General features: G+C 39.2%; 1 protein-coding gene across 3 annotated transcripts in view; it reads left to right on the plus strand.

Annotated features, from left to right (window-relative positions):
• The first annotated feature begins 4,650 nt into the window (after positions 1–4,650).
• Positions 4,651–26,919, plus strand: part of SLAIN2 (SLAIN motif family member 2) — a 33,268-nt gene continuing 10,999 nt past the window's right edge. Inside the window, exons 1-6 of one of the 3 annotated variants that reach the window (XM_063310653.1) lie at positions 4,651–5,307; positions 10,244–10,392; positions 11,744–11,905; positions 12,644–12,802; positions 16,000–16,359; positions 22,733–22,870. In XM_063310653.1, the coding sequence (XP_063166723.1) occupies positions 4,889–5,307; positions 10,244–10,392; positions 11,744–11,905; positions 12,644–12,802; positions 16,000–16,359; positions 22,733–22,870 (1,387 nt within the window). In that variant the 5' untranslated portion in view covers positions 4,651–4,888. The remainder of the gene's footprint in view (positions 5,308–10,243; positions 10,393–11,743; positions 11,906–12,643; positions 12,803–15,999; positions 16,360–22,732; positions 22,871–26,919) is intronic. The other 2 variants (XM_063310651.1, XM_063310652.1) reach the window with 2 other exon arrangements.

Raw genomic sequence — 26,919 nt, forward strand, 5'->3', positions numbered from 1 at the left:
TTGGAATGAAGATACGCAGGCAGTTGCTTGAACAGAGGTGATTGCTTTATTGTCCGAGAGCGCGAAATATAGAGAAGTCAGCTGTCGGAGGTGGCCACACTTGGGGGAAGAGTTTTTGGTGGGAAGTGTCTATTGGGAGAAGACGCAGTTCAAAAATAGCAGTTTTGCTAAAAAGGGGGGTGGTTTGCCTTGAACCCTTCCAACAATGTATTATATTAATATCTGTACAATCATTTTACACATGGCCCAACTTTTACTACAGACCTCCTACAATCTCCATTCTCTTTGGATATCAGTCTTCTGGTACGATATTTATATAATGTCCCTCTGACTTTCCTGGGATCCTATCTAGTAGAGGAGCCATACTTTCATTGTATACATTTCTATTGTGCAACTAACACGGCAAGACATGAATTACCTTTTCAGTTGCAGTGTCCCAACATGGATCACATTGATCTGAGTAGCATGCATATAAGAGAAAGCATACCATTTTATAGCAAAGTTCACATAACACACTAAGAAACTTCAGCCAGGATGGTGGTATCACCCCCCTCCCACCAAGCTCAGCTCTTTAATCAAGGGTTTAGGCTTATCATATCATTCAAACTTTAATAGGCTCTTACTATACCTCACATTTGTAATGTTAAAGGGATTCAAGATCGCAATCATTCTTAGGAGAACAACATACTGTTTGAAACCTCAGATGAGCCATTTCCACAATATAATCCAATGCAGAAACATTGCCAAGATATGAATTTGGTCCTTGGCCCTAATGAAGCTGTTGACTATGCACATTTAAATTAGTAGAGGCATTCATGATGGAATTAATCAGTGCAAAGTTTCCTTCCAATAGCCAAAGTTAAGCTAACGGCAAAAAACACTTCTAGGAATGCAGCCAGGGGTTAAAGTTAGGACATCGAGATCTCTTGAGGTCAGACTATCATGGTACTTGTTCCAGACTCTGCTCAGACTCTGATTACTCTCAGGTTGAGGGTTTTATGCTCAAAGCTCACAAGCCAGCCCAACTTGCTAAAGCTTGGGAGTGACAGGGGACCCCCAAATGGACAACTCTGTTTTTTCAACACAGTGGAACCAATGTTTCCACAGACTGAGCACTCAAGAGTCCTGCCAATGTGTTTGTGCTCACAGGTGCAGATTCAGTAGCAATGGGTCATGATTCTGCCACTAAGATTCAGTTTATTTGTTTTTATTTATTTAACAAATTTATCATAAGGAGGGACTCTGGGCAATTCCTTAAACAGGTCTCTGTGTTGTCTCCCATCTATTTCTGACAGGGATTCAGATAATAGGAGGAAGACAGCCCTTCAGGGAGATCACCATCCAATATCATTTGAATAGTTCTGTTCCTGGGACTGTCAAGGCAATATGCACAATAATTGCAGTGCTGCCTTGAAATCTCCACCCCCCATTGGCACCTGCCAAATTCCAATCCATCCCAATCAAAGTTTTTAGCAGTATTTTTAAATCTTCCAAAAAAGTGTAAAATATAAAAAAAAATACACTGATGTTCATGTATTATGTGACCAAAGGGAAGCAATGTCTTCAGCAGTATTACAGCCTCCCAAAAAAATGGTATCTCAGCTTTAATTACAGATGCAGGAATCAGAAAGCAGAAGTCTGCTTCAGGAGAAAGAGGAAACAGCACGAAAAGAGCCTTCATAGCCTTCCTTTCTCTTAGGGCCCGGCCTCACCTGCTACAGCAGCAATTCACAGATAGCAGTTAAATAGAGAGAGAGAAAGGCAGCAATTTACATTTATACTGCTTGTACTTCAGATAGGAAAAAAGAGGTGATGGCAAGGAGGTGGTCTCCTCCTCCTTCTCCTCCTTTTGAACTAGTGTTGACTCCTGGTGACCACCTAGATTAGTCCCTGCAGTCTTCTTGGCAAGATTTTTCTAAGTGATTTGCCTTAGTTCTCCAGATCTGAGACATCTCTTGTCTCTTGGACCTCCAGAAAAGCTGTACCTTTTTGATCTGAACTTTGCTTCTCGTTTACCCTTCCTCATCACGCTCCTATTCTTGTCAAGCTTGTTCTGGACTTGATCTAAAATCACATCTCTTCCAGCCAGCTACTGAAAATGGGACTGGGATACCAGCCAAGATAGCTGCTTCTCGGCCTGTGGTTTGTTTCTCTATCTTCGCCACATTTTGTGCCAGAGACATGGCTCAGCATGTCAGAGAAACATGAGAGCATAACAGAGAACCCCATTAGCTAATTTTCCCACTAGTTCAGCAGAGAATGCCCTGGACCCAGTGAAGGGGTTTGTTTTAATTCCCAACAGAGAAAACAAAAGACCTAGGGTTTTAGCATGGATTTAACCTGATAAGAGATCTCTCTTCCCAATCCCAACAGGTAGCAGCAAGAACAGGATTTTACTGTACCTCTGGCAAGAAAGGTATTACATAGCTATGGAGTTTGGATTCTACCCATGGGAAACGTGGCTGTGATTGCTCCCCTTGGCTTGAAATAAAGGGGAATTATTCATGCTCACATGTGTGTCAGGAGTTGATCATAAACTGAGATAACATGGTGAGCTGTGCAATGTTTATAATCGTGAACTATTTGGATTGGGCAACTTCTCTCAGAAACACTGCACCTTGGGCCTGGGGAGGGCTTTACTACCTGCCACTTTTAAAACAGGGCTGTTTCCTTGTCTTAACAAGGTCATGTTGGTTACCTTATAAATTGTTAGCTACATCATACAGTAATAAACAAAATATGGTGACCTAGAAGTGATTCAAACTGGCTACCTTTTCCTCAGTCATGGCTTCAGTTGCACTGGAGCTCATGTAAAGTAACATGTTAGCAGCACCATTCTGCACACTAAAGAATTTTTTACTGTATTCTCAGTGGGGCTTGCTTTTAATGCCATATACTGTATGTTCAGGCTGCAACCATATGCACCCATGTATTTTGAGTACATTGTTGCAGTTTTATGATGAGCTGTCCAGGGTCACTTTGGACTTGGGTGGTATCTAAATTTAATGAAATATAAATAGACACATAAACACACTGTGTGTGTATATGTATGTATGTATGTATGTGTATATATATGTACGTATGTATATATATACTATATAATAGAACTAGACAACCCATGACCCATTGGATCATCCTTTCAGAGATATTTCCTTAACTAAGCAGAGAAACAGAATGACCACGGGCAGGCAAAAAAGCAGTGGGAACAGGAGCAATTACTTGCTGGCTTCCCCATTGACTTTGCTTGTGGGAAGTTGGCAGGGCAAGTCGGAAATCACTCCTCCTCCTCCTCCTCAGCTGACCCACAGAACTGCTTGCCACTTTGCTGGGGGAAGGGGGAACAAAAGGAGAAGCAGACAGAGAGGAAAACTGCACCCCCACTCCCCATCTGGCATGTCCCCAAGAGTCCCCTCCCTCCAGAGAAGAGGGCTCACCCATTGGCCACCGGCACACCCCAGCTAGCCCTACCTTGCCATCAGGCATCCAAGTCATTCCCTCATCCTTCCCTCATGGCCCACCATCATTAGATTTCAAATTTCAGCCTCCATTCCAAAGCAACCAATCACCACTCACCCGTCAGGCCATGCCACCAGCTGACTGGGCACAGGGGCCAGAGGGAGCCAGGATATACCCTTCCCATCTTCCCTTGTGCCACACAACCTATGGGTTTCTGGGAAGTGTAGTTGCAAGGCGCAGTGGTGTTGAAGCTATCACAACTTTTCCAAATTTCAGTCCCACAGAACTAACGGGTCCCAGATTTTGGACACATTCTTTAAGTTAGTCCATTTGAGGTACCTTGGTTCAAAAACTGTTGCCCTCTGATGCATCGTTTCACCCAATTGAAGGTTACAAACAGACATGAGAGTTTTAATAGTATATAGATAAAATCCTTGGAACTTCTTTAGTGATTAATCTGTACAAGAAAAAATTAATACTGTAACAGTAAATAAGACTGGGATGAACATCCTCTGCGTCTGCCTAGAAGGGTTTCCAATGTATCAAAGTGTGATTTTCTTATAACAGAAAGTTCTTGGAATATTCTCAGATGCACCTCATCTCATTTCTATTAATATCCACTAAAAATAAATGGAGTGTTATCAGGAATCATTTCAGGTAAATTACAAACGTGTTTAAAGTGCATGATATTTAGGCTGAGGAAAGCCTAAACTAAACTTTGCACTGGGATGAGACAGTTAACTAAATTTTGCACTGGGTGAAACACTAAACTTTGCACAACTGGTGGGTCTCCTACCCGCGGAATAGGAAACAATCCAGCTGGTCCCCAGAGCAAGTGCTCCCAACCGTCAGTCAATTACAACCCGAACCGCAAGGCCTGCAACAACCTGCAAACGATTCCCACGGCCGCCTCGGGAAGAGAGCGCCTTTCGTGCCTATCCTGATGGGCTGCCACTTCTTTCAGAGGAACCGGCCAGATTTCAAACACAGCATCCCCCCGCAAAAAAAGCCGGCCTGCAGGTCGGGGTGCCCAGTCGGCCCGCTCCCCAGCCAGGGGCTCCCACGCCCCGACTCCAACGACCCAACAACGGCGCGGCTCCCGCAGCCACGGAGGGCGTCCTCGCGGGGGCTTCCAGGGAGCAACGCTCCTCCTCCCCACGCCGATTGTCCGGGCGGGCGGGCGACCGGCCTCCCTCCCTGGGGACAGCCAGGCCCGCGGCCGGATCTACGTGTCGGTTCCCTCCGCCGCGCGGGGCCGCAGCTGAGGCGGGACCGGCGCCGGCAACCGACAAGGCGGAGGCGGGAGCGGCGAGGCTGCGCTTCCCCGCCCGGCCGTGTAGGGGGGGCCCGTCTGTCTCGGGAAGCGGGCGGCCTCGGCCTGAGGGAGCGGGAGACACCGCCTGACAGAGGGCCGGCGGCGGCGGCGGGGGCCATGGAGGACATCAACTCCAACGTGAACGCCGACGCCGAAGTGCGGAAGCTGCAGGAGCTGGTGAAGAAGCTGGAGAAGCAGAACGAGCAGCTCCGCATCCGCAGCGCAGCCGGGGCGCCCGGCGGCAGCCCCAAGCGGCTCCTCAGCGGCGGAGGCGGCTCGGGCGCTGGCACGCCGCCGCTGCTCCTCACGCCGCCCGCCGCCGCTGCCGCCCAGCTCTCCCCGTCCTCCTCGCCGTCGCTCCTGGGGTTGGAGACCCGCGGCCTCAGCCCCAAGGCCGGGCCGTTGCGGCCTCCCCAGGGCGACGAGCGGGGCGCGGAGGCGGCTGGCGAGAAGAGCGGCCTGCTGGACGAGGTGGAGCCGCTGAGGCCCGACGAGCTGGACCGGCTGGCTGGCTGCGAAGAGGACGAGACGGGCTGGTGAGGAGCGCGGAGGGGTGGCTGGGCCGACATGGCTGGGGCGTAGCGCTCCGGGGAGGGAGGCTACGTCTGAACCGGGAAGGAAGGACCTCCTGCCCCAGATATTGGGGACCCGGGAAGGCTGGCTAGCCCTGGATATCCCTGCGGGGAGCAAGGGTCCCCAAAGCTGGGATCGCCCTACGGGGCCTTCTGGGGGGTGGGCTCCCCGCAGAGCGACCCTCCAGCCTTTCCCTTCTTCGCACAGCAAGGAGAGCAGGAAAAAAGGCTTGGGAATCTCCCTTGGTGGGCCTGGGCGCACTTTTTTTATAGCAACTGAGAAAAGACACAACCGGGTTGGATGATGCACTGAATCTGCCCGTTTTTACACTGTGCCTCTTTGAAATATCTGGTAAATATAACAGAGTGGTGAAAAGTTCAAAGCAGGTTGTTAGAACTGGTGAGGTTTGCTGGTCTAACTCTGGCTAGAATACTGGCTGGGCTGGGCTGGGCTGGGCTGGGCTGGGTTGGGTTGGGTTGAATTAGATCAGTGTTTTTCCAAACTTGGGAAAAGTGTGCTGTCTGGGGAATTCTGGGTGTTGAAGTCCCCACGTCTTAAGTTTGAAAAACACTGAATTAGATCATAGTTACTTTGGGTGCCTTTTTCTCTCAGCCTTAACTCTGCTAGTTTACACACATGAGTTCAAGGGACCCTTTTGGGATTAGAATCCTATTTCTTGGAAAGACACCAAAGTAGCTGTTCTTAAACAAACAAAATAGAGGGTGATGTTGCATGTTAGAAAAATACTTGAAAGGTATGTAGAATGTGCCATAAAGATCTGGAAAGTACATTAGTAAGAAAAGCCAATAGTCTGTAAGGTTTTTGGACTCTCCCCTAATCCTCTTCAGCTTTACCTATTTATACATAATCATGCACACGAATATTAGGGTACATTGCAGTTATTCTCAAAATGGTGAGTCAGGACTGATGTGTGTTAATGGCACCAAAATTAAATAATAGAGTAAGAGATGATGTGTTACGGGTGCATGATGTCATTTGATTGTGGCAGCTTACAGATCTAATAAATAAATGAATGAAATCAAGACTTGGACACTTAAAATTGGGGCATGGAGCGATTCCCTCCTTTTATATGCATTGCTGGTATTGACTGAGTAAAAGCTTCTTTTTTCCCTTTGTTTTACATTTGCTTCATTCTTGACAGACCATACCCTAGTACATTTAAGTAATGAAGAAAAAATATTCAGACATATATCTAGAAGCATAGGAGCAGCTGCCCTATCTCATTCATCTGCAACATGATTCATTAGGCTAATTTCATAATTGTGAAATGAACATGGATAAACTTGTTTTAACTTCATTTTTCTTTGATAGTTCTTTGCTAGTACAGTCCAGTATGTTCCTACTCAGAAACAATTCTCGAATAAACAGAGTAGAAATAGTATCCTGAGGGTCATTAGGTGCTGATTTGTTAATTTAACTCTTTTCCATTTCCACTATTCTGCGCTATTCTCTTCTCTGAAGTAGAGCAATCTGTATGAAAAGTGTTATTTCCCCACCAACAGCCAGATATTTTGCTATTAGGCTGAAGAACTTTACACTCTCCTGTAGATAACTTCCAGTGTTCTGATAGTGGAAATAGTGTTTGATAAACTGTTTTCCAAAATACATTATTTCCTTAATCAAAGACTTTTGATGAATTCATGTTCACATCAGTGAAGATATTTTGGCAACAATATGGATGTGGTGTGCTGTTTTGTTGATTTCCCAGTCTTTTATAGCAGTTTATATTGTTGTGACATCTGTGGTCAGTGGATTGGTCTTGTTGAATAGGGTAAATTGACCAGTTTGGGTGTTGTCACATCTGGTGCAAACTGGATACTAGTCATGCGGTAGGACCACGTTATAACGTGATATTTTAAAGTAGTTTGTCAACTGTAACCCAAAAGCGCATAAAAATCTGAGAAATCTAAGCATGATGATGCAAGTGATTCTGAAGAAATGAAGACCAAAAGAGTTCCTACTAGTTTTATTCAGACGTAATGTATTATCCCCTGTGAATAGTTATTGTTGTCAGTCCAACCTAGATTAGAAACAAACAAAAACCAAGAAGCAAGCTCATTGGTCACATTAAAAACTTCAAATACTGATAAATACTGATATATACACGGAAGTCACAACAATATAAATTGCGATAAAATTGCTATAAAAGACTGGGAAATCAATAAAACAGCATACCGCAGCCATATTGTTCATTCAGAGTGCATATAGGCATTAAATATGGGGAATTGCTATTTCACTCATAACTTTTTATTTAGCTACAATTGCAGAATGATAAAAAGTTACAAATATAATAGCGATTCTCTGTACTAATTGTTTATACATACACTTTCAATGAACAATGTATACAGTTTTTGTAATCCTTTTCTTTTTTTTCCCATGTTATGTTTGTTCTGATGAAATGTATAAGAATGTTGCCTTGGTGGTAGGCTCCTTGGAATAGGAAGAATGATTTTGTGCCTATTATCTTCCTAACATTAGGTCCAGGTGAAGACACTTTTATTCACTGAGACTTTAAAAGACTTTTTAAAAACATTACAGGTCTGCTGTAAGTACCTGCCCATGCTTTGGGTGGTGAATATGTTTCATAAACTATCATGGAAACACTAGATTGAAGCTTTAGTGTCAAGTGCTAAAGTGTTTGGGGTGTTACAACTTTTGTTGTTTATTCGTTTAGTCGCTTCCGACTCTTCGTGACTTCATGGACCAGCCCACGCCAGACCTTCCTGTCAGTCAACACCCCCAGCTCCCCCAGGGACAAGTCCATCACCTCTAGAATATCATCCATCCACCTTGCCCTTGGTCGGCCCCTCTTCCTTTTGCCCTCCACTCTCCCTAGCATCAGCATCTTCTCCAGGGTGTCCTGTCTTCTCATTATGTGGCCAAAGTATTTCAGTTTTGCCTTTAATATCATGCCCTCAAGTGAGCAGTCTGGCTTTATTTCCTGGAGGATGGACTGGTTTGACCTTCTTGCAGTCTAAGGCACTCTCAGAATTCTCCTCCAACACCACAGTTCAAAAGCATCGATCTTCCTTCTCTCAGCCTTCCTTATGGTCCAGCTCTCGCAGCCATATGTTACTACGGGGAACACCATTGCTTTAACTATGCGGGCCTTTGTTGTCAGTGTGATGTCTCTGCTCTTAACTATTTTATCGAGATTGGTCATTGCTCTTCTCCCAAGGATTAAGCGTCTTCTGATTTCCTGACTGCAGTCAGCAACTGCAGTAATCTTCGCACCTAGAAATACAAAGTCTTTCACTGCTTCTACATTTTCTCCCTCTATTTGCCAGTTATCAATCAAGCTGGTTGCCATAATCTTGGCTTTTCTGAGGTTTAGTTGCAAGCCAGCTTTTGCATTTTCTTCTTTCACCTTCATCATAAGGCTCCTCAGTTCCTCTTTGCTTTCAGCCATCAAAGTGGTATCATCTGCATATCTGAGATTGTTAATGTTTCTTCCAGCGATTTTAACTCCAGCCTTGGATTCCTCAAGCCCAGCATGCCGCATGATGTGTTCTGCGTACAAGTTGAATAGGTAGGGTGAGAGTATATAGCCCTGCCGTACTCCTTTCCCAATCTTAAACCAGTCCGTTGTTCCGTGGTCTGTTCTTACTGTTGCTACTTGGTCGTTATACAGATTCCTCAGAAGGCATACAAGATGACTTGGTATCCCCATACCGCTAAGAACTTGCCACAGTTTGTTATGGTCCACACAGTCAAAGGCTTTAGAATAGTCAATAAAACAGAAATAGATGTTTTTCTGAAACTCCCTGGCTTTTTCCTTATTGGAATATTGGCAATTTGTGTTACAAATACTTCATGCAATATTTTATCCTGCAGCTTATTTTTCTAGCAGTTATAAATTCAGGTCAAATTATTTGGGTTTCTAGTGTGTAAGCTAGATTTTAGACTTGTACTGTTTAATTTTGTTTTCCCATCTCTTTTCCTATGTTCATCTTTCATAACTCTTTAAAAAGCAAAACAAAACTGCTCTCCATGTTGGAGGATCCCCAGGAAAAATGGGAATGTGGCTCAGGACTGCATCAAAAGTGCTAGTCTAAAAACTGGGCAGGAGCTCCTTCTTGTATAGTTTCTTCCCATCCCACTTCAGCGTTCTGAGCCTCATTCCATACTATTTCTGAGTGTTTCCTTATGCACAGAAAAGGCTTATGGGTGTGTAGGAGGCTGTAGGGAGGAGAAGAGATCTGGAAAAACAAGTGGATTTCTCTTTGTATATGTTTAAGACCAGGGCATATACTCCTTTGTTGTATGATGCACAAGATAGTTGCCATGCTTTTTACTGAATTTATAAAATCTGATTTTGCATACTGAAATCAATATTGATCTGATTTTTTTTCCAGAGGGCGGGCAGGCTGTCTGTCTATCACTGCCTCAGTGGTGGACAGGTGGTTTACAATGTTCATCATACAACAGCAACAAGAACAACAATAAAATAATATAAAATATAAACCATCTAGTACAATAATGAAACTAAAGATTACATTGGTAGTTCCAGAATCAATTCCAAAAATGCCAGGTCTTTACAGCTTTCCAGAAGGTTATAAGTGGCGGGGGGGGGCGGGTCTTCTTGCTTCTGAAGATAAGCTGTCTCAGAGGGGAGCCCCTACAGAGAGTGCCTGCCTTCAGGTCCTTTCCCCCTGGTATCTGGGGATCCCAAGTAGGCATTCTCTGACTGTCTTGTTTAGGCGGGCACGTTAGATCAGGGAAAGGCTATCTCTTAATTTTCAAGCATGCTGAAAAATATGTATTTAAAAGAAAACTGTCTTGACCTGTGATTTTTTTGTTAAAAAGAACAACAACACACTGAAGTTTTAATTTGGCTGTATATCCCCTTTTAATGTTTGTGTGTTTATTTTCCATTAGGTTGTATACATCACCAAAGAAGAAAGTGACTCCAGTGCAAAAATCAATGAGTCCACTGGTTTGGTGCAGGCAAATCCTGGATTATCCAACTCCAGACATTGAATGTGCTAAAAAGTCATTGATCCATAGGCTTGAACAGACCATGTCAGGTGAGCTTCTGAATTGGTTTTTTTTTTATGCCAACATGTTTTAAACATGTAGTGTTTTAATATGAAAAGTTTTTTTTTTAACATAGGAGTTATGCTCCAGTGAAAGTTAGCCCATTTTAAATCCAATTCACATTAATGGGAAGATTAAATATATCCTTTCTTGTATTAAAAATTCATGGGACACAAGTGTCCATCTCTATTGTACTTACAGTCTAATAAGTATATCAGCATGGCAGTTGTTTTGTACTTTATCATTTTGTTCTAAATAAATTGGCATATGGGAAATGGCATGTAAAATAACATTCAATCTGCAATTTTTTTGCAAAAAAAACCTCAAGGACATCTGAAATGCATAGAATAGAGAAGATGAGCTGATCATTTTCTGGACTGTTACGTAATTGGAATTTAATATTAGTAATTGCCTAATTAAATTTAAAAATTAAAAATTGATGGGATTGTAGAGAGCTTGTGCTCTTAATAAGTGAAGAGATGTTTTAAAATTATTTGTAACAATTAGACGGTAGTTCCCATTTACCAGTTATTTTTAACCATATCCATTTTTATTATTTCTTTAAGATATGACAGCAAAATGTCTACATTAGCTGTATATTCTCAGTTGGAACAAGAACTGATTATATGTCTGGTTTTTGTGTCCCAAACTTCTTAGTTCTTGTTTGTTGTTGTTGTTGTTGTTATGTTTTTTCCTTTTCCTCTTCAATGTCAAGCAACTTCACATAAATGAATTTTGCTTACTGCTTTTTGATGTGATTTATCCAATTTATTGCTCCCAGTCCCGGTGCAACCAAAGCCATTTCTGCCTTTAGTAAAGTTTTTCTTTTCTTTTAACCGTAGTTTAGTGTGCCTGATACCTCCAGTGGCATCTATGGATCCACAATTTTTAAAAATACATTGTTGGAAAAGAGCACCAAATTATAAGATTCTGATGTTATTGCATCAGATCTTGCTTGATTACAGGAGAGCACAAGGAGTGAGATTGCCAAATCTCCCATGATATTTTTGGGTAATTTTGCCTGAAAAATGTACTGATCCCTGTCTTACATTTTGTTAAGGTCTAATTCAACTGGTGCAGAAATTGAACCTGAGTTTTCAGTAAGCAAAACAGAAATGACTTAGTCAACTATAAAGCAATAAAAACAATAGCTTAAATAACTTGACTGTAGCATTTACCATAGGAAAAATAGTACTTTTTAAAAGTTGAAAATTATTTATTCTACTTTGTACCAATATTCTGTACCTCACTGATAACATGATATATGAAATTAAAATCGGAACTGCAATTTTAAGTGCTGTGAAACAGGATTTGAATTTTGTTTTCTGTTTTGTCCTGCAGCTCTCAAGAGACACAGCCTATATAGTAACCCATTCAGTGCTGTCAATTACACAAACTCCTGTAGCCCCAGTGCTGGCAGTCCCTACAGCACTAGCTTCAATTCTTCCCCTACACCAGTGAAGGCTCCTTTAGTGAAACAGCTTGTATATCCTAGCAACTCAGGTAAGGGACTCGGATCTAAGTTGCAAATGATGGACACCAAGAACAACTTGTTAGCTTTTAATGACTTCTTTCATTTCAGATGTTTGGATCTATCTCTGCTTATACAGTTTATGCAGATAAGGCACTCTATTAGCAACATTTTAATAATATCTGAAGAATTTGGGGCTGTAATCCTTATATTGCTTTGTCTGTTCAAGTCCCTCCCTCCCTCCCTTAGATTAAGAAGTCTATCTGGGTACTGGAGTTAAGCAGTTAACTTCCTACAAACCAGAGTATGCCCAAATTCTGGTCCAGGTAGACTAGTACACTTACAAACATGTGTTAAAGTGATTTTTACATTTATTTTATTTGGCATTTATAAATTCCTCTTTCCTGGCGGAGGTGCAGTTTTGTGTGCCTTTCCTTAATAGCAAAAAATTGAAATTAAAATGCAGTTACTGTGAGAGTGGTGAACAAAGAGCTACAGAAGTCGAAACAATAAAGGCTTGTTTTAACTTTTCTTTAAAACACTTTAGGAGTTTCAATATTTGCCCCAGTCAACATTGTTCCTTTAGAAGTTCATTTAAGGCCAGCACATTGTAAATCGCTCAGTACCTAACCTGAAGAAGAATGAGTTTATGTCTCAACATGCTTGAGTTGTTGGAGGTTTTTTCTTTCTACCCTCAATGTTCTATAAATCATGCTGATAAGATAGTGGATAGTGGATGTCTGTCTTTATTAATTTTCCTTTTCTTATAGGTCATTTCAAAAGTTCAGATCGAAATCCTCCACTAAGCCCACAGTCCTCTATAGACAGTGAATTAAGTGCTTCAGAAATGGATGAAGACTCAATTGGATCTAATTATAAACTAAACGACTTAACTGATGTGCAAATTTTAGCTCGAATGCAGGAGGAAAGTAAGTACTTTTCACATCAAAGAAGTAAAAATGTAGTTTTTGACTACTGTTTTTAGCATATTTGGTTTTGTTGGTAAACTGCAAGGATTTAAGATGAAGGCAGTACATGAAGAAACAGGGAGATTTGAGATGTATATAGGCCAAGAAGAATGGAAAACAATAGGAAAGACTAAAAGGTGAAATAAAAATAGAGAAAGAAACTAAAAATAAAAGTACACATGATCAAGACTGAAAGGTGTCCATGTATGCTTCCATGCAGCAATTTGCCCTGAATGCATTTTAAAATAATTGCTATGGTACATTTTTACGGTGTGGCCATAAACTGGTAACAAATGGGAACATTTTAGAAATTTGACAGATTTCTTGGCCTCTTAATTCCCAAAAAGACCATTGGAAACACAGATGACATGTTGATTGTAATGGAAGACAGGTTCTGGAGTTGAATGGACAGTTCCTGTAACACCATCTCCATCTCCCAGTAAGTTTATCAAGAAGGATGGGAAAGTCTACATATGGACTACTGTTGCATTATTATCTTCCTGTAAGAGGCTGGGAATTAATCAGAGTTAATACCATAATTTTTAAGTTCCTTGGTTACAGTCCCTTTAGAGAGCTGCGCTGGGGGCAGCATTTGCCAGGCAAGATTTCAGTTCAGACTTACAGGACAATTTTCCTTCATTGATTTGCCTGTTGAGCCAACATAACTGAAACTAGTTTCATAAAAGGTTCTACTTTATTGCATTGAGTAACTTATCCAGAATAAAACAAGGGACTTGTGGGAAGATTTCAACTAAAATTTGTTGGTTGATGTGAGCCTCGCTGGAAACCTAAGTCTTCATCATGTTTGCTGGATAAAATAAAAAGCCACAGATTTGTTGGAGAAAAATATATCATTATAATGTCAATTACTTTGGCATTGTAATTACAGCCTGATCCAACCTAATCTAAATGCAAAAGGGAGGTGGGACAGGAATTGGACAAATCCTGCAAGCAATCAGAAAAGTGTCTCTTTCTGTCTTCCCCACCATAGAAAAAAGTAAAGTGTATCATATTAAAATCGGTATTAACAGTTTGTCAGTAGGTGTTGGCCCAACATTTGTATGTGTCTATTTATTATATTTCTGTTCAGCTCAGAGCTCCTGTGATACAATTTCTCCACAGAATTAATCTTTCACTATACAGTAGCATACAGTTAATACTGCCAATAAGATTTTGGTTAGAGATGTTGTAACCATAACAATCAAGCTACTGTGTTGTTTTCTGGCTGGACAACTTAGAGGCATATTGTAGCCATTTGGGGTTGGGTGTCATTAAGATGTGAATAATGCCTAGCTTTGTCTTTCCAACTGCTGCTGTAGAAGCTGTGAAACATTTGGTTTCTGAGTTTATTAAGAGCTGGCCTAATAAAGTGTGGTTAAATCTTGATAAAAAAAGATGTTGTATTGGTAAAAATGCTAAATTTGGAACTGACGTTGAATCCACATTGCAAGTTCATTCTGCATTGCTTTCCAGTTTACTTGTGGGTGTAGCTCAATTTGTTTATAGTTACCTACAAAAAAAGTTTAAAAACTTAGGGACAGGATATCCTAAGGACTGCTTCCCTCACCCCGATCTTGTTCTTCTAAAGCCATCTACCACAGTGGCCCAGGTATGCGGCTACCTATTTCTTGCAGTGAGATTATATGAGATTCTCAATTTCAATTTTCAGGCTGTGAAAGCTCTTACCAGAGAGGCTCAATCTGTATTTGTTTTATATTAAACTTCTGCCTTCTTTGCTTTATGCTGAATTATTTTTGTCTATTGTTTTATTTATTTTATTGAGCTCTTTTTGGGGCATTGGCTGAACATTGCCAAACTGAGAGGTTGAAAATAAATTATTCAAAAGTGAAGATGTTGCTCTTCACCAAGCAGTGTTCCCAGCATATATGAAAAATAATAGCCATCCCATCAAGCAAATAAAGTTTTTTAAAATATTTACTCATCTATTTCCAATTATCTAATTCCTGGATACAACAAACTTGATAGATCATAGCTTGAGCTCACAAAACTGCCAATGCAGTCATTAGATTTGCCAGCTGCAATGAGAATATACCACTCCCTGCAACCACCGAAATCTTCAGTGCTAAGGTGCTGAGACGTATCGCGCTGGGAAAATCTGCCATCAAACACCTATCTAAAGTTTTCAGAAGTAAAGATGTCAGCATAAAAACAAGGTGCGTCTGGCTCATGCCATGGTCTTCTCAAGTGCCACATATCCCTGTGAAAGTTGGACTTTAAAAAAGGAAGATAGAAGAAGAATTGATGCATTCAGATTAATGGTGTTGGTAAAGATTATTGAAAATACCATGGACTGCCAGAAGAACAAACAAATCAGTTTTAGAAGAAACACAACCAGAATGCTCCCTAGAGGCAAAGATAACTAGGCTTAGACTCTCATACTTTGGGCACATTGTCAGGAAAGACCAATCGCTTGAAAAGGACATCATGTTTGGTAAAGTCGAGGGCCAGCAGAAAAGAGGAGGACCTTCAATGCGATGGATTGATACAGTTACAGCAAGAATGGATGCAAACATTGGAACAGTCAGGCATATGGCGCAAGACCGAACAGCACTTCGTTCTGTTATACATAGGGTCGCCATGAGTCATAAGCGACTCGACGGCAACTAACAACAACAACAACAAAGGTACTGAGCCTACTGTTGTTTGGTGCCTGACCCTGTCTTCCTTCAAATAGAAATAAACTCACAAGCCATAATAAGTTGGACCAGCAATCAGATGTGTGATTTAACTTACGTTCAGATGCATATTTAAGCTGCTGCTAAAGGGGCGTTCACATTCTAACCAAAAAATGCATTTGGGATGGGGCAGGAGACCCACATTAAGAAGAATTTGGATTGGATGGTTGCAAAACATGAATGATCAGAATTTCACACAGCAGGGCACCATTTCAAAACAAGAATGTTTTGCTTGCTTTTGGTCTTTGGCCATAAATGAATAAAGTTGAATTGAATGGTCTATTATTTTATTGGTTTTATGGTGCTCCTTTTTCTAAGTTTTGTTTCTTTTATAAAGACAAGCAGGGTATTTTTAAGTAAATAATTGTAAAGTTAAGTGTTCTTTCTTTCCTAGGATAAAAATATTTACAGGTAAGCCAAATGTTCCTTGTTTGTACTAATCAATATTCTTTCTGTCATTAGGTCTTCGGCAAGAATATGCAGCAACTGCTTCGCGGCGTAGCTCTGGTTCTTCATGTAGTTCTATGCGGCGTGGAACTTTTAGTGACCAGGAACTTGATGCCCAGAGCTTAGAAGATGAAGAAGACAGCTGCCATCATGCAGTGCACCCGGCTATGAATAGGTTCTCTCCATCACCACGCAATTCACCACGGCCTTCACCAAAACAGTCCCCAAGGAATTCTCCTAGATCTCGATCCCCTGCTAGAGGAATAGAGTACAGCAGAGTATCACCTCAGCCCATGATTAGCCGCTTGCAGCAACCTCGCCTTTCACTTCAAGGACATCCCCCTGATTTACAGACCGCCACTGTAAAAAATGAAGGTAAAAGACTTTGTCTCCAATTTTATGCATGAAGCTTTCAAATAGTGGTGATGGTGTGCTCCTAGTCGGTATGGGAGCATTTAAAACTACAGTTGTGAAATGGGCTGCCCTGTAAATTATTAGAATAGAATAGGCCAGGCCAGGCCAGGCCAGGCCAGATGCTGAACAGTATGACATTACAGCCAAAGATACAAGGAAGGGTAAAATAAGCGTTCTGACAGTTTATTTCATTAGGACAATTAGAAATCAATAAGCTCTGAAAATAATTGTGTTCTGTGGCCATGTAATTTTCAAATCGTTCCCATACTGAGAAGTCCATCAAGAAGAATATCCACTAGGAAAAAATAAGGTTAACCAGGTCAAGATAGTGACTGTCAGAGACAAATTACTATCTGCCTTTTTTTAAAAAAAAAAAAATGAGGGCTAGCATAACATAATAAAAAAGTGATAGGATAATATACTTAAAAGCTACATAAAACCAATTGAAATATAAATTATTTTTATAAGAATTTTATTAAGTTTCAAGCAAAGATAAAAACTACAGAAAAACAAAAAACTACAAGGGAAAAAAAAGAAAGAACTAAAAAAGTGTAGAAACACAAGAGAAAATTTTTCAAAGTTACAAAAAGAGGTGACTTCCGACTATTAATAGCAAGGATATACAAACATTTCCATAATCCATTACTCTTTATTAAACCAAAATCACATTATTTCTATAAATCATTCCATTGACACATTGTAAGAATCACTAGGTACAGTTACTCCCTCCCCTTATATTAAAAGAAAAAAAAAGAAAAATTTATATAAACCTCCTAATCAACTCCCCCTAAAGATAACATTTCTTTATTTTCTTCCTACCACTATTTTATACATTTCTGTCTACTATAATAAAGATCAAACTAAAAAACATACAAATTATCTGCCATTGTACTTGATAATATAACAATTTTAATAATCATATTAAACCCAAAACCATCCAAGTAGACATTTACTATTTTTTAAATTATACCTTAATAATCTTAATCCAAATCTTTAAAGATAAGTAAAATCAGCCAAACCCTAAAAACAATCCAGATAAATATTCTTAAACCCTTATCCCACTTCAAAATAAACCAGAGCATTTACAGATCCCCATAACGTGCAGAACTTTTTTCTTTAAAAAATCGAACAGCCCAACTGCACCCCTCAAAAACTTTGACTTCACTCCACCAGAAGATCAATTTCACTTGTGGCTTGCAACTTTAAATTTCTCCAACTTGACTATCCAGTCTTCATTCAGCATTTCAACAGAAATCCCCATCTCACTGTTAGAAGAAACATTTCTGTCGCTGTTAAATTCCTCAGTTTCATCCATGACATCCCCAACCAGATGACACATTTTAGACCTCATATTTTCCACAATGTCCTGAATGCCTTGCATAAAAACTTCGTAGGAATCAGAAAGAATCTGTTTAAAATCTTGTTGGAAGTCAGAGAAAGTCTGTTTAAAATCCTCCATGTCTCATGCAGTAGATTATGGCGCCCCCTAGGAGCTTAACCAGTGAAAGTCAAAGATGTGAAAAAATTCCGAAATGTGTTTACATATGTGAAAGTGAGATATGCAGATAGTTCCCCAGGGAAAGTAGAGGCAAAAAACTGAAAGTTCAAAACAGCCAATTCAACATGTAGAAGAATGCTAATATCTTCAAATTTAGTACAAAAATAATAACAGAGAGGCAATTATTTACTTTCAGTCCTCCTTAATATTTGGAGGGAAAACAAAGCCCAAAACTTAAAAAGATTTTTTTTAAAAAATTAATCCCCAAAATAACGATAAGCACCAAGAAAGCCTGCTTCTCCTTGCTGTAGAAAGCCTCTCTTAGGGTATGTGTACTTAAAAGAAATATAAATTGGGTGATTTAGAAATGGGGTGGGCGGTCTTAGTGTCCCTTTAAGGCTATAGCGTGGCTTGGAAAAATGGTGATGTCCCAGCCTCCCGGCTGCTCTTACCAGTCGAGTGTGAACGCTGCTTGCGATCCTCTGGCTGCAAGCAGCTGTCCAGAGGACAGATGGGGTAATTCCAGGTGTTTTCCTTTTTCCGGAAAAACACTCCTGGGCTTCAGGAAAAACCTGCCTGAGTCCGAAAAAACTGCTGTGTTGTCAGCTCTGCCTGCTGAGCCTGTGGGCACAGCTGTTCAGTCCGCCATGTCCCCAACGGAAGTCCCAAAACCAATTGAAATATAAATTATTGTCAATATACACAACTCCAAAATGAAGCAGTGATCAAATGGCAAAGCAAGCAACAAATTACAGATAATACAAAACTATAGTTGGAAAATGAAGTGCTCATTCTTAACTTCAAACAAACTGATGCATGAAGCCAGGACTGTTTACTTGAGAAAGAATTCTGTACACCTGGTGCCGCAAATGAAAATGCTTTGCCCCTTGAATTTAGTCAGTCTTAGTTTGAAATGAAAAAAACAGGGGAGGGCCATTAGGACTGATGAGGATATATGGAAGGAGGAGGAAAGTATACATTTTAAAAGAACAATTGAGGTTTGATTTCAGCTTATTATATCAGGATTTAATTCATTTTATTCTTTTTTCTGTTTCCAAGATCTAGTAGTATGCATGTTATACCTGAAGGAAAAACATGAGCTTTTTGGTATAGTTGATTTACAAAATACATTGTCTCCAAAAACTAAATAGTTTTTTTCAAAGTAGAAAGATACTGTTACAGGGTGAGCTATGTACATTTCCCAATATTCTCATTACAAAAGAAAAATGAATAGGATGTTTCTATTAACATTTCCTTTAAAAGTTGGTACTTTTTCTAATGGAATTTAATGAGATACGTAAAACCACATATGGTAAACTGAACTTGTACTAAGAGACCCCACAAACAGTTCTCAGTACAGTTATTTTTCTGTTGTTGTTGGATGTTCCTGTTGCTTCTCAGCTCACCTGCTTTAGATCTCCTAAGTCATGTCTTGCTAACTCCGCTTTGTGAAAGGGGACATATCAGACTACATTGTATAGCACAATTTTAGAATGATTGCATTTAAAATTTTCATTGCCTGTTTGCTCCCTTCCATTGCTTGTTTTAAAGCTTTCTTTCAGTTCTGTATATCCTCTGCAGTAAGTGAAATCCCAGCTAACTGTTTCATAGGCAAGTTGAATGTTAGTTACCAGGCAGACTTAAGACCTGAGAGTTATGAAGATGAGCGAAAAAATCTTCCTTATCCTTATCAACCAAACAGTTATTGGCATCTTGAAATGTAATTCTTTGACTTGGAGATTACAAAACTTGAGCTCTTTGAGCAATAATATTTTTTTTTCTTAAAAGAGTTGAAGATGGTGAGAGATAAAACCATTATTGCTCACAGTATAGATGTTTCTTACCTGGCTCTTGAACTCAATTATTCCAGCAATCGTGTACTATAATTCCTATAACCCTCAGTTAACAGTTAGGATAATGATCAAGAATAATAATACAAAATGTCTGGAACACATCATATTTTTCTAAGCAGATCTTACTGTATTAAATGTTTGAAGAGATCATAAATATAAATCAAGTAATAAAAACAGTGCATGGCTTGTACCTAAATTGTGACAATCTCAAAAAATGTAGTGGAAGTAACTCTTATGAAAGCCCAACAGAAAATAATCCATAGTTCCCAGAGGGAGTAGGTATCCCTGTTTGTCTGAAATATTGAGGGTGACATCTTGTAAGCTTGCTCTTTTGTGACTTGCACCTCCCCTTTTCACATACCCACATATGGTGTGGAAAATGCCAGACTGGAAAATATTCTATCTTGTATTTTGCACTGACAGGCTTGTTCATCCCCTGGCGCTGAACTCTGCTGCTCCTCCCACATGTGCTGTCTGCCACTAACTCTTAAATAGGATTTAGTTTCAGTGGAAAAACTATACAGGGTGGGTGGAAAGGGAAGCCATAAGCTGAGATAGGCACTTGGAAATGTGAGAAACAGCACTGATAGCGCTCGGTTGGAATGGCAGGTGATGACACTCATGTTCCGCAACCCATGCGATCAGGACCACTTTTGTATATGGCATTTTATGGTTCTCGATAGACTTGCTGTAACAGAAGTAATATTGTGGCTGAAAATCTAAGCTGTCTTTTCTTTCAAATTACGCTTGCGTATCTCATGTTTCCCTGCATGCTCATATACCCTTGCACCATAAATGAGCAGCTGGTTGAAAGGAAAGGAGACAATTATATTAGAAGTAGGTTGAAAATTCCCAAAGGGATCAGGAGAATTAGTCTGAGTAATTTGTATACTTCACAAATTAAAAAGATGTGTTGTTCCTGCATCTTTGAGTTGGATTCAGGAATTATCTAATACGGTCAGTACTGGATAAGGGGGCTGTCTTTATTTGTAAGATATGATGTCCCCATCTATCTTCCACTGTACTGATTAGGGAACTGCAGAAAAGCTGGTAGCTGCTATTAGATTGATTTGCACAATTCACAAAGTCAACATGACAGTAAGTTATAGCTACTCATAGAGATTCTGGTATTTCTGTGATTAAGTTCCAGTCTCTGTGTAATCACAGACTGCTGATGGTGGTGGCCATAATTTGGGGGGGATAATCCTGTTCTCCCCTACAGTAGTTACTACTGGAGTTACTACGGGAAGGCATTGAAGGATAGATGATCACGACAGAATGAAAGTATGTATTTGCATATTAGACAAGTTTAGATTCTAAAATAATGACTCTCGGCATAGTTCATGAACAGGCTGCACCAAGCTTATTTGAATAGCTCTATTTATCTTTGTCCCTGTTTGCATTATTTTTCACCCTTTGAGCTTTTGCTTTTGCTTCTCTTGCATTGACCTCAAAAAGGGATACACCAACAAACAACAAGAAATGTTATCTAACTAAAAAAAAAATCATAAAGTAGATTGTATGTTGTGATCAGTGAAATATATTTTAAGCCTAATTTTACTTAAAACTGTACATTCTGTGGTGTATCAAAAGCTGTCAAGGAAATTCAACATTGTTAATTCTATTAAATTTAAGAGATCATTTGTGTTGTTTCTTAGTTCAGATGCTGATTTGCTGACAGCTAATAAAGCTAAGTTCATGTTATTTGTAGTAATACTAAATCCAAGAGCTCAGGTCTTCATATTCTACAAAAGAAAGTTGCTGAATGTTATACTGCCTATTGAGGTTTATGTCCAACTGCATAATTATGATTTAGGATTCTTTTTTGTACTGGTCTACTAAGTCATCCAGTGCATAAATTGTTATATATCTCAGCTTACAGTTCAACCTGGTGTCTAACAGTTTTTCAGACAAAAGCCTTTGCGTTCCAAGATACTGTTTTTTGCAAAATTTAAACTGGACTGTTACACAATTATGATGAATATCAATGTTAATTTTTTTCTGATAAGATTCATAAGGCTTAATATTGCCTAGCAAACATACCTTTTAGCTATTTTCCCCCCCTAATCTATGGTGATGGTCATTCTACATGTAAATGAGTGCTACTAGGATGGTGAAGAAGAAATTTTGAGTACAAGCCCCACACTTTTTGAAAGCTATGGGATATGGACTTCAACTCCCAGAATCCCCCAGCCAGCAAAGTTGCTAAGGTTGAATAACACTTCTATAGGGCTTCTGAAAAATTCTAAAGTCTAATTTGTTTCCTACTGTTTCTTCCTAAAAGTATAGCATTGGTTTTCTAAATAAATAGGGTTCTGTACAATGGTGTCAGCTGGCAAAGGCTGTTCCACCAGAAAACAGATTGTGAATGTCTGAATCCTTCTGTGTATTCTGTAACATCTGCTGTAGGCACCTAGAAGGATGTGTGGGGTGGGGGAGAGTATTAAATAAAATAAAATCTGATCATCCAGAGCAGATTTGGGGCATTTGTGGAAGTGTGAGATTATTATGAAGCCCTAATTCACTAGACTTTTTTTTCCCCAATAGTATGTTGCTAGTTTATTTGTTATTTATTTCAGTATTATAGTTCTGACTGAGAACTAGTTCTGTGTGACTCCATGCAGGCATTTAAATTGTAAATAGGTTGCCATCCGTTGCATATGCATTCACCATTTTTGAGAGAATGGATCAATGGACTGATTTTCCTAACGTCCCCAAAAAAGTAACCAATATTAATTAATTTTGCTCTATGTGAGGATTCAGACTCCTTTTTATAAACGTAATATTTTACATAAAATACTTTTCAATGTTTTAATTGATAATGTATCATTTGGCAGCTAAAATTGTGCTCTGCAGACCTGTACTTAGCATTTTTCTCTCCCTCGGGGCCTCTGTGCTTCAGGTTGCTACGGGTGTCAGAAGAGTTCGGTCTCCTGCATTAGATGGTATGTTGTGGTGTTCTTGTTATCTTTCTTTGATACAGAAAAACTAAGGCGTAGTCTTCCAAACCTGTCCAGGACATCTAACATCCATGTTGAGTCTGTGAAAAACAGTAGAAGTGACTCAAACTTTCAAGTGCCAAATGGAGGAATACCTCGTATTCAACCTCAGTCCTCAGCCAGTAAGTATCTTTACAGTGATGCTGTAAACGCAGCTTTTGAAAGATGACTGAAAATTGTAGCTGTGTGTTTACAGTTTCATGGTAAAGGGATTAGACATTTCGTGTGAATAATGGTGATTTAGCCAGATCTGATGTACGTTAAATGAATGAAATTATTTCCCTATCCAACAATTCAAGATACATACGTTGTTGTCCCAAGTTACTTTTTTGCTGTTGGTATGTATTCCTTCCTGTCTGGATTTACCCAGAGAATTTTAGTAATTCTGTAAGCATTCAATATAATAAGCAAGTGTAATGTCCATTTTTATACTGATTTTTAATTTATTATCACACATTTATCCTAACTAGGGATTTAAAGTAAGTTACAGTTTCTCCTGCAATATGCAGCTGTGATATCTTCCATATAATTGAGAAAAATATTGCAAACCAGTTTTCTTTTTGTAGTTGTGCCTCAATCCTGTCGTTTGGGAATAGTAAGACAAAGACAGGGCGTTGTTCTCTGTGTGGATTATCCTAAACAGATAAAAGTTTGGTCATTCTCATTTCATAATTTAGACTGGATTCCTAAAACATTTACCTGATTAAAAGGCAGAACAGAACATTTAAAGTTGCTGATTTCATTTTTCAATATTGATGGTTGGATATTAATTTGACCACCTACATAAACAACCGATAAGAGCCACATACTTGTATAACCAGAGGTATGTCCCTTGTTAATGATACAATAAAACATTAAAATGCTTCTATACAAAACACATTGTATATGTTTATATGTTTTGAAGAATACATGTCGAAGAAGGTAGATATGATGCATTTCTCATTGAGAAATTATAAAGCACTGCATAGTACATTGTAGTGTTGAGAATGCTCATGCTGGGGTTAAAACGTAGAGGCAAGGGCTCGTACAGATGTTCTGTCACAAACATCCCTGTTATCTCTGCAGTTCTTTATGCACTGAGCTCTAAGAGCTGTGCAAGGTTGTTCACTTGAATGTACTTTTCTGCAGTTAGAAGCTTTCTTATTAGTGTCCCTGATCAGAATAATCAGACTGAACAGATTCATGTTTTCCCTGCTGACCTCCATGCTCAGTGCATGGATGCCTGCAGAGATACCAGGTGTGCAGATGTTTGGGGTGAGGCGTACCCACTTTCTCTTACCTTCAGTGTTTTTATGCTTACGTGGCCCATCTAAATGCCTGCAAAGAGCTTAAAAGTAGCACAATATGCTGAACATGATAATGTGATTATAATTAGGTAGTCATTGTTTGAGCATGTTGATTTGCTATTAACGACCCAGGTAAGAACTAAAAATTGATACGCATCCGTTTTGCTAAGGAGTCAGCCTAGGGTTATGAGAACTTATATAGAGAATGTATTATAAAAATAGAGCTTTGACTTTTCAAAGAATATTATTAATTGCCTTGTATGTTAGGGTATGTGTCTGGAGAGGGCAAATGAATACAGACACACCTCTAATATATGTATATAACATATATATATACTGTAGAATTGCAGTTTGCAAATTTGGAAGGAATATGGAAACCTAACAGGCATGGTCTTTGGAAGTTAAGGGTTAGATTACACTTGATAGAAAACATGGATCTTAACATAGCATATATTCTTGCTTAACTGCTAAGTAGTAGCTCCTGGGTAGCTCAATCAGAATCAAGTCCATAGCACTTGCAGGGGAAAGGGATTTGAATATCCTACCTAGTTATTACTAACATATTTTCTTGAAACTGATGTTTGTATGAGTTGGGGGCTTTACTTTGGAAGAATGCCTTCCCATCTGTTGTCCCAGTTGCCATAGCTATTTTCAGCTAAACAAAGATGCATTTAATGCTTTGTACAGTATGCGCTTAACATTGTGTGGGGTTTGCCCCTTGATGTATTCTTAAGTTTGATACATAGAAATCCTGCCATTATATATTTTCCTGTATTTGTAATTTACTTTTCAGGTTTTTATTGGATTTTCTTTTACAAAGCACTACCCTATTATAGTGACCTTTTCTTCCCTCTTCAGACTGCTGTTCTGCATGAACTTAACTTGACAAGGTTGCTTTGATTTCTGTTTAAAACTATTACCTTTTTTCATTCCATGCGTAAGCTTTCCGAAGTTGCATGCCTACTATATTAGTGGTGAAAAGTACATTGACTGATAAAAATGTCAATATATTTCATTAATATGCATATAGCAATGTCAGAACATTTACAGATTTTGGGACCTGTACTGAAAAACTGTGTTTATTTTTATACCATTCAAAAGTTCAGAGCTGACAGCTGTGTTAGTGTATAACGTAAGCTGTAGTTTATTTCAGTCAGGGTTTGTTGAGCAGTCAAGATAATTTTCACAGCTTATAGTTGCTTGTTTGCTGGTATTGGCTTCTTCCCTGCCATCACTTTTCTGCAATACACCCTGAAAATATTGCTGGCATTCCCAAATTAGCACAGACTCAATACATCAGCTACTTACTTAACATTATCCAGCTGCAGAATGCGACAGGGGACCCTACTCAGTCAACTTTGGCCGTTTGGGGTACAGTAAAACACAGTCATCTTCTTTTCCTGGACATGGACAGGATCGTCTTCACGTAGTCCTTTCCTGCTAATTCCGTAATTCAAGTTCCTGCCTCAGTGGACTGCCATGAATTTATTTGCATAATCAAAAGCAAAGAGTTAATAATTGCCCAGCACTGGCTTGGACAGAAGTTTACCCAACTCCATTCCCATCTCCAGCAAAACAGAAGAAATGTTTCTAGTTGTTCCCCAAATTCTCCCAGAAAAGAGATCAGTGCTTTCTCATTTCTGTTTCCTCAGAGAACCTTTGTTTTGCAGCTTAATACCAGCATATTTTCTACAAAACTTTGTCCACAAAACTACACTTCATTATCAGCTTCCAGCTTTCTAAGTTTTCTCAGATCTTTCTTCATAACCAGCACTTGTTCATCAGTAGATATATTTTGATTCATGAAAAACTTCATTTGATAGCAAGTAAAAACAATAATTTTGTTAAGGCAAAAAGGAGTGGTGGAAGGAAGAAGTTTTAGAAAAGTTGTGCATGATGAGAAATCTCTCGGAAATATGTTTTCAGGGATAGATACGGGTAAATGGGAAAAAATGATTCCAAATGAATTTTTCCCCTCACATTTCTGGTATCACTTATTTGATGTCAGCTGACATCTTCAGGGCATATATTAGAATAAGTGAGTGAGACATACCTTCATACTCAAGTGGCACAGGAAAGAAGTAACTTCAATCTCAATTGTAACCACCTAAAGATAATCTTTATTAGGCAAGCTTTCTTCCCAAAGTTGCTATGAAACTAGACTGCTAGGTTTGGCAGCAGAGGTGAATTATTAGAGAAAAGGCAGACAAAGCATGTGGCCACAGAAGGGGTATGTGTCTGGAAAAGCAAAACAAAAAACATTTAATCAGCGTTAAGAGAGTATTGTGGGTTCAAATGTAGTGATGTTTCATGGTTAACACAAACTAGGATTTTTAAAAAATAATTCAGATTGGGGATGACCTGAAAACAAACTATACCTAGATTAGACTCAGAATCAAACTTCAACTAAAATCATGAGGATTTCTTAAATCTAGCTGAAATACTTTATATGCTTCCCCTGTTAATTGAATATTGCATATTTCAAAATAGCTATTTTGTGCTGTTTTTTTATTTCCTGGAATGGGGAACAATTTCTTTTTTGTTTAGGGGCAGGCAGAGGACATAAAATTGTTTCAGTGAATAATCTTAAGGATCTTTTTGTAATATAGTAATATTACAATATTGTAGTAATACTGTAGTAAGTAGTATTATATTTATATAACCTAATATAATATAGTGATATATTACTATATTATATTACATTATACAGTATAAATATAAATATATTACTATTATATAGCAATATAATATAGTAATATTTGTATATTTGTAATATAGTGCAATTTATTTTGATGATTAAAAATTAAAACCCCTACTATTATTGAGGTCAAGAAATAACCTTTACCTAATCTCATTAAACTGATTTAAAATCAGGTAAGTACCAA

Source organism: Candoia aspera, chromosome 8 (genome assembly GCF_035149785.1).
Source record: "Candoia aspera isolate rCanAsp1 chromosome 8, rCanAsp1.hap2, whole genome shotgun sequence".
NCBI classification, from domain to species: Eukaryota; Metazoa; Chordata; class Lepidosauria; order Squamata; family Boidae; genus Candoia; species Candoia aspera.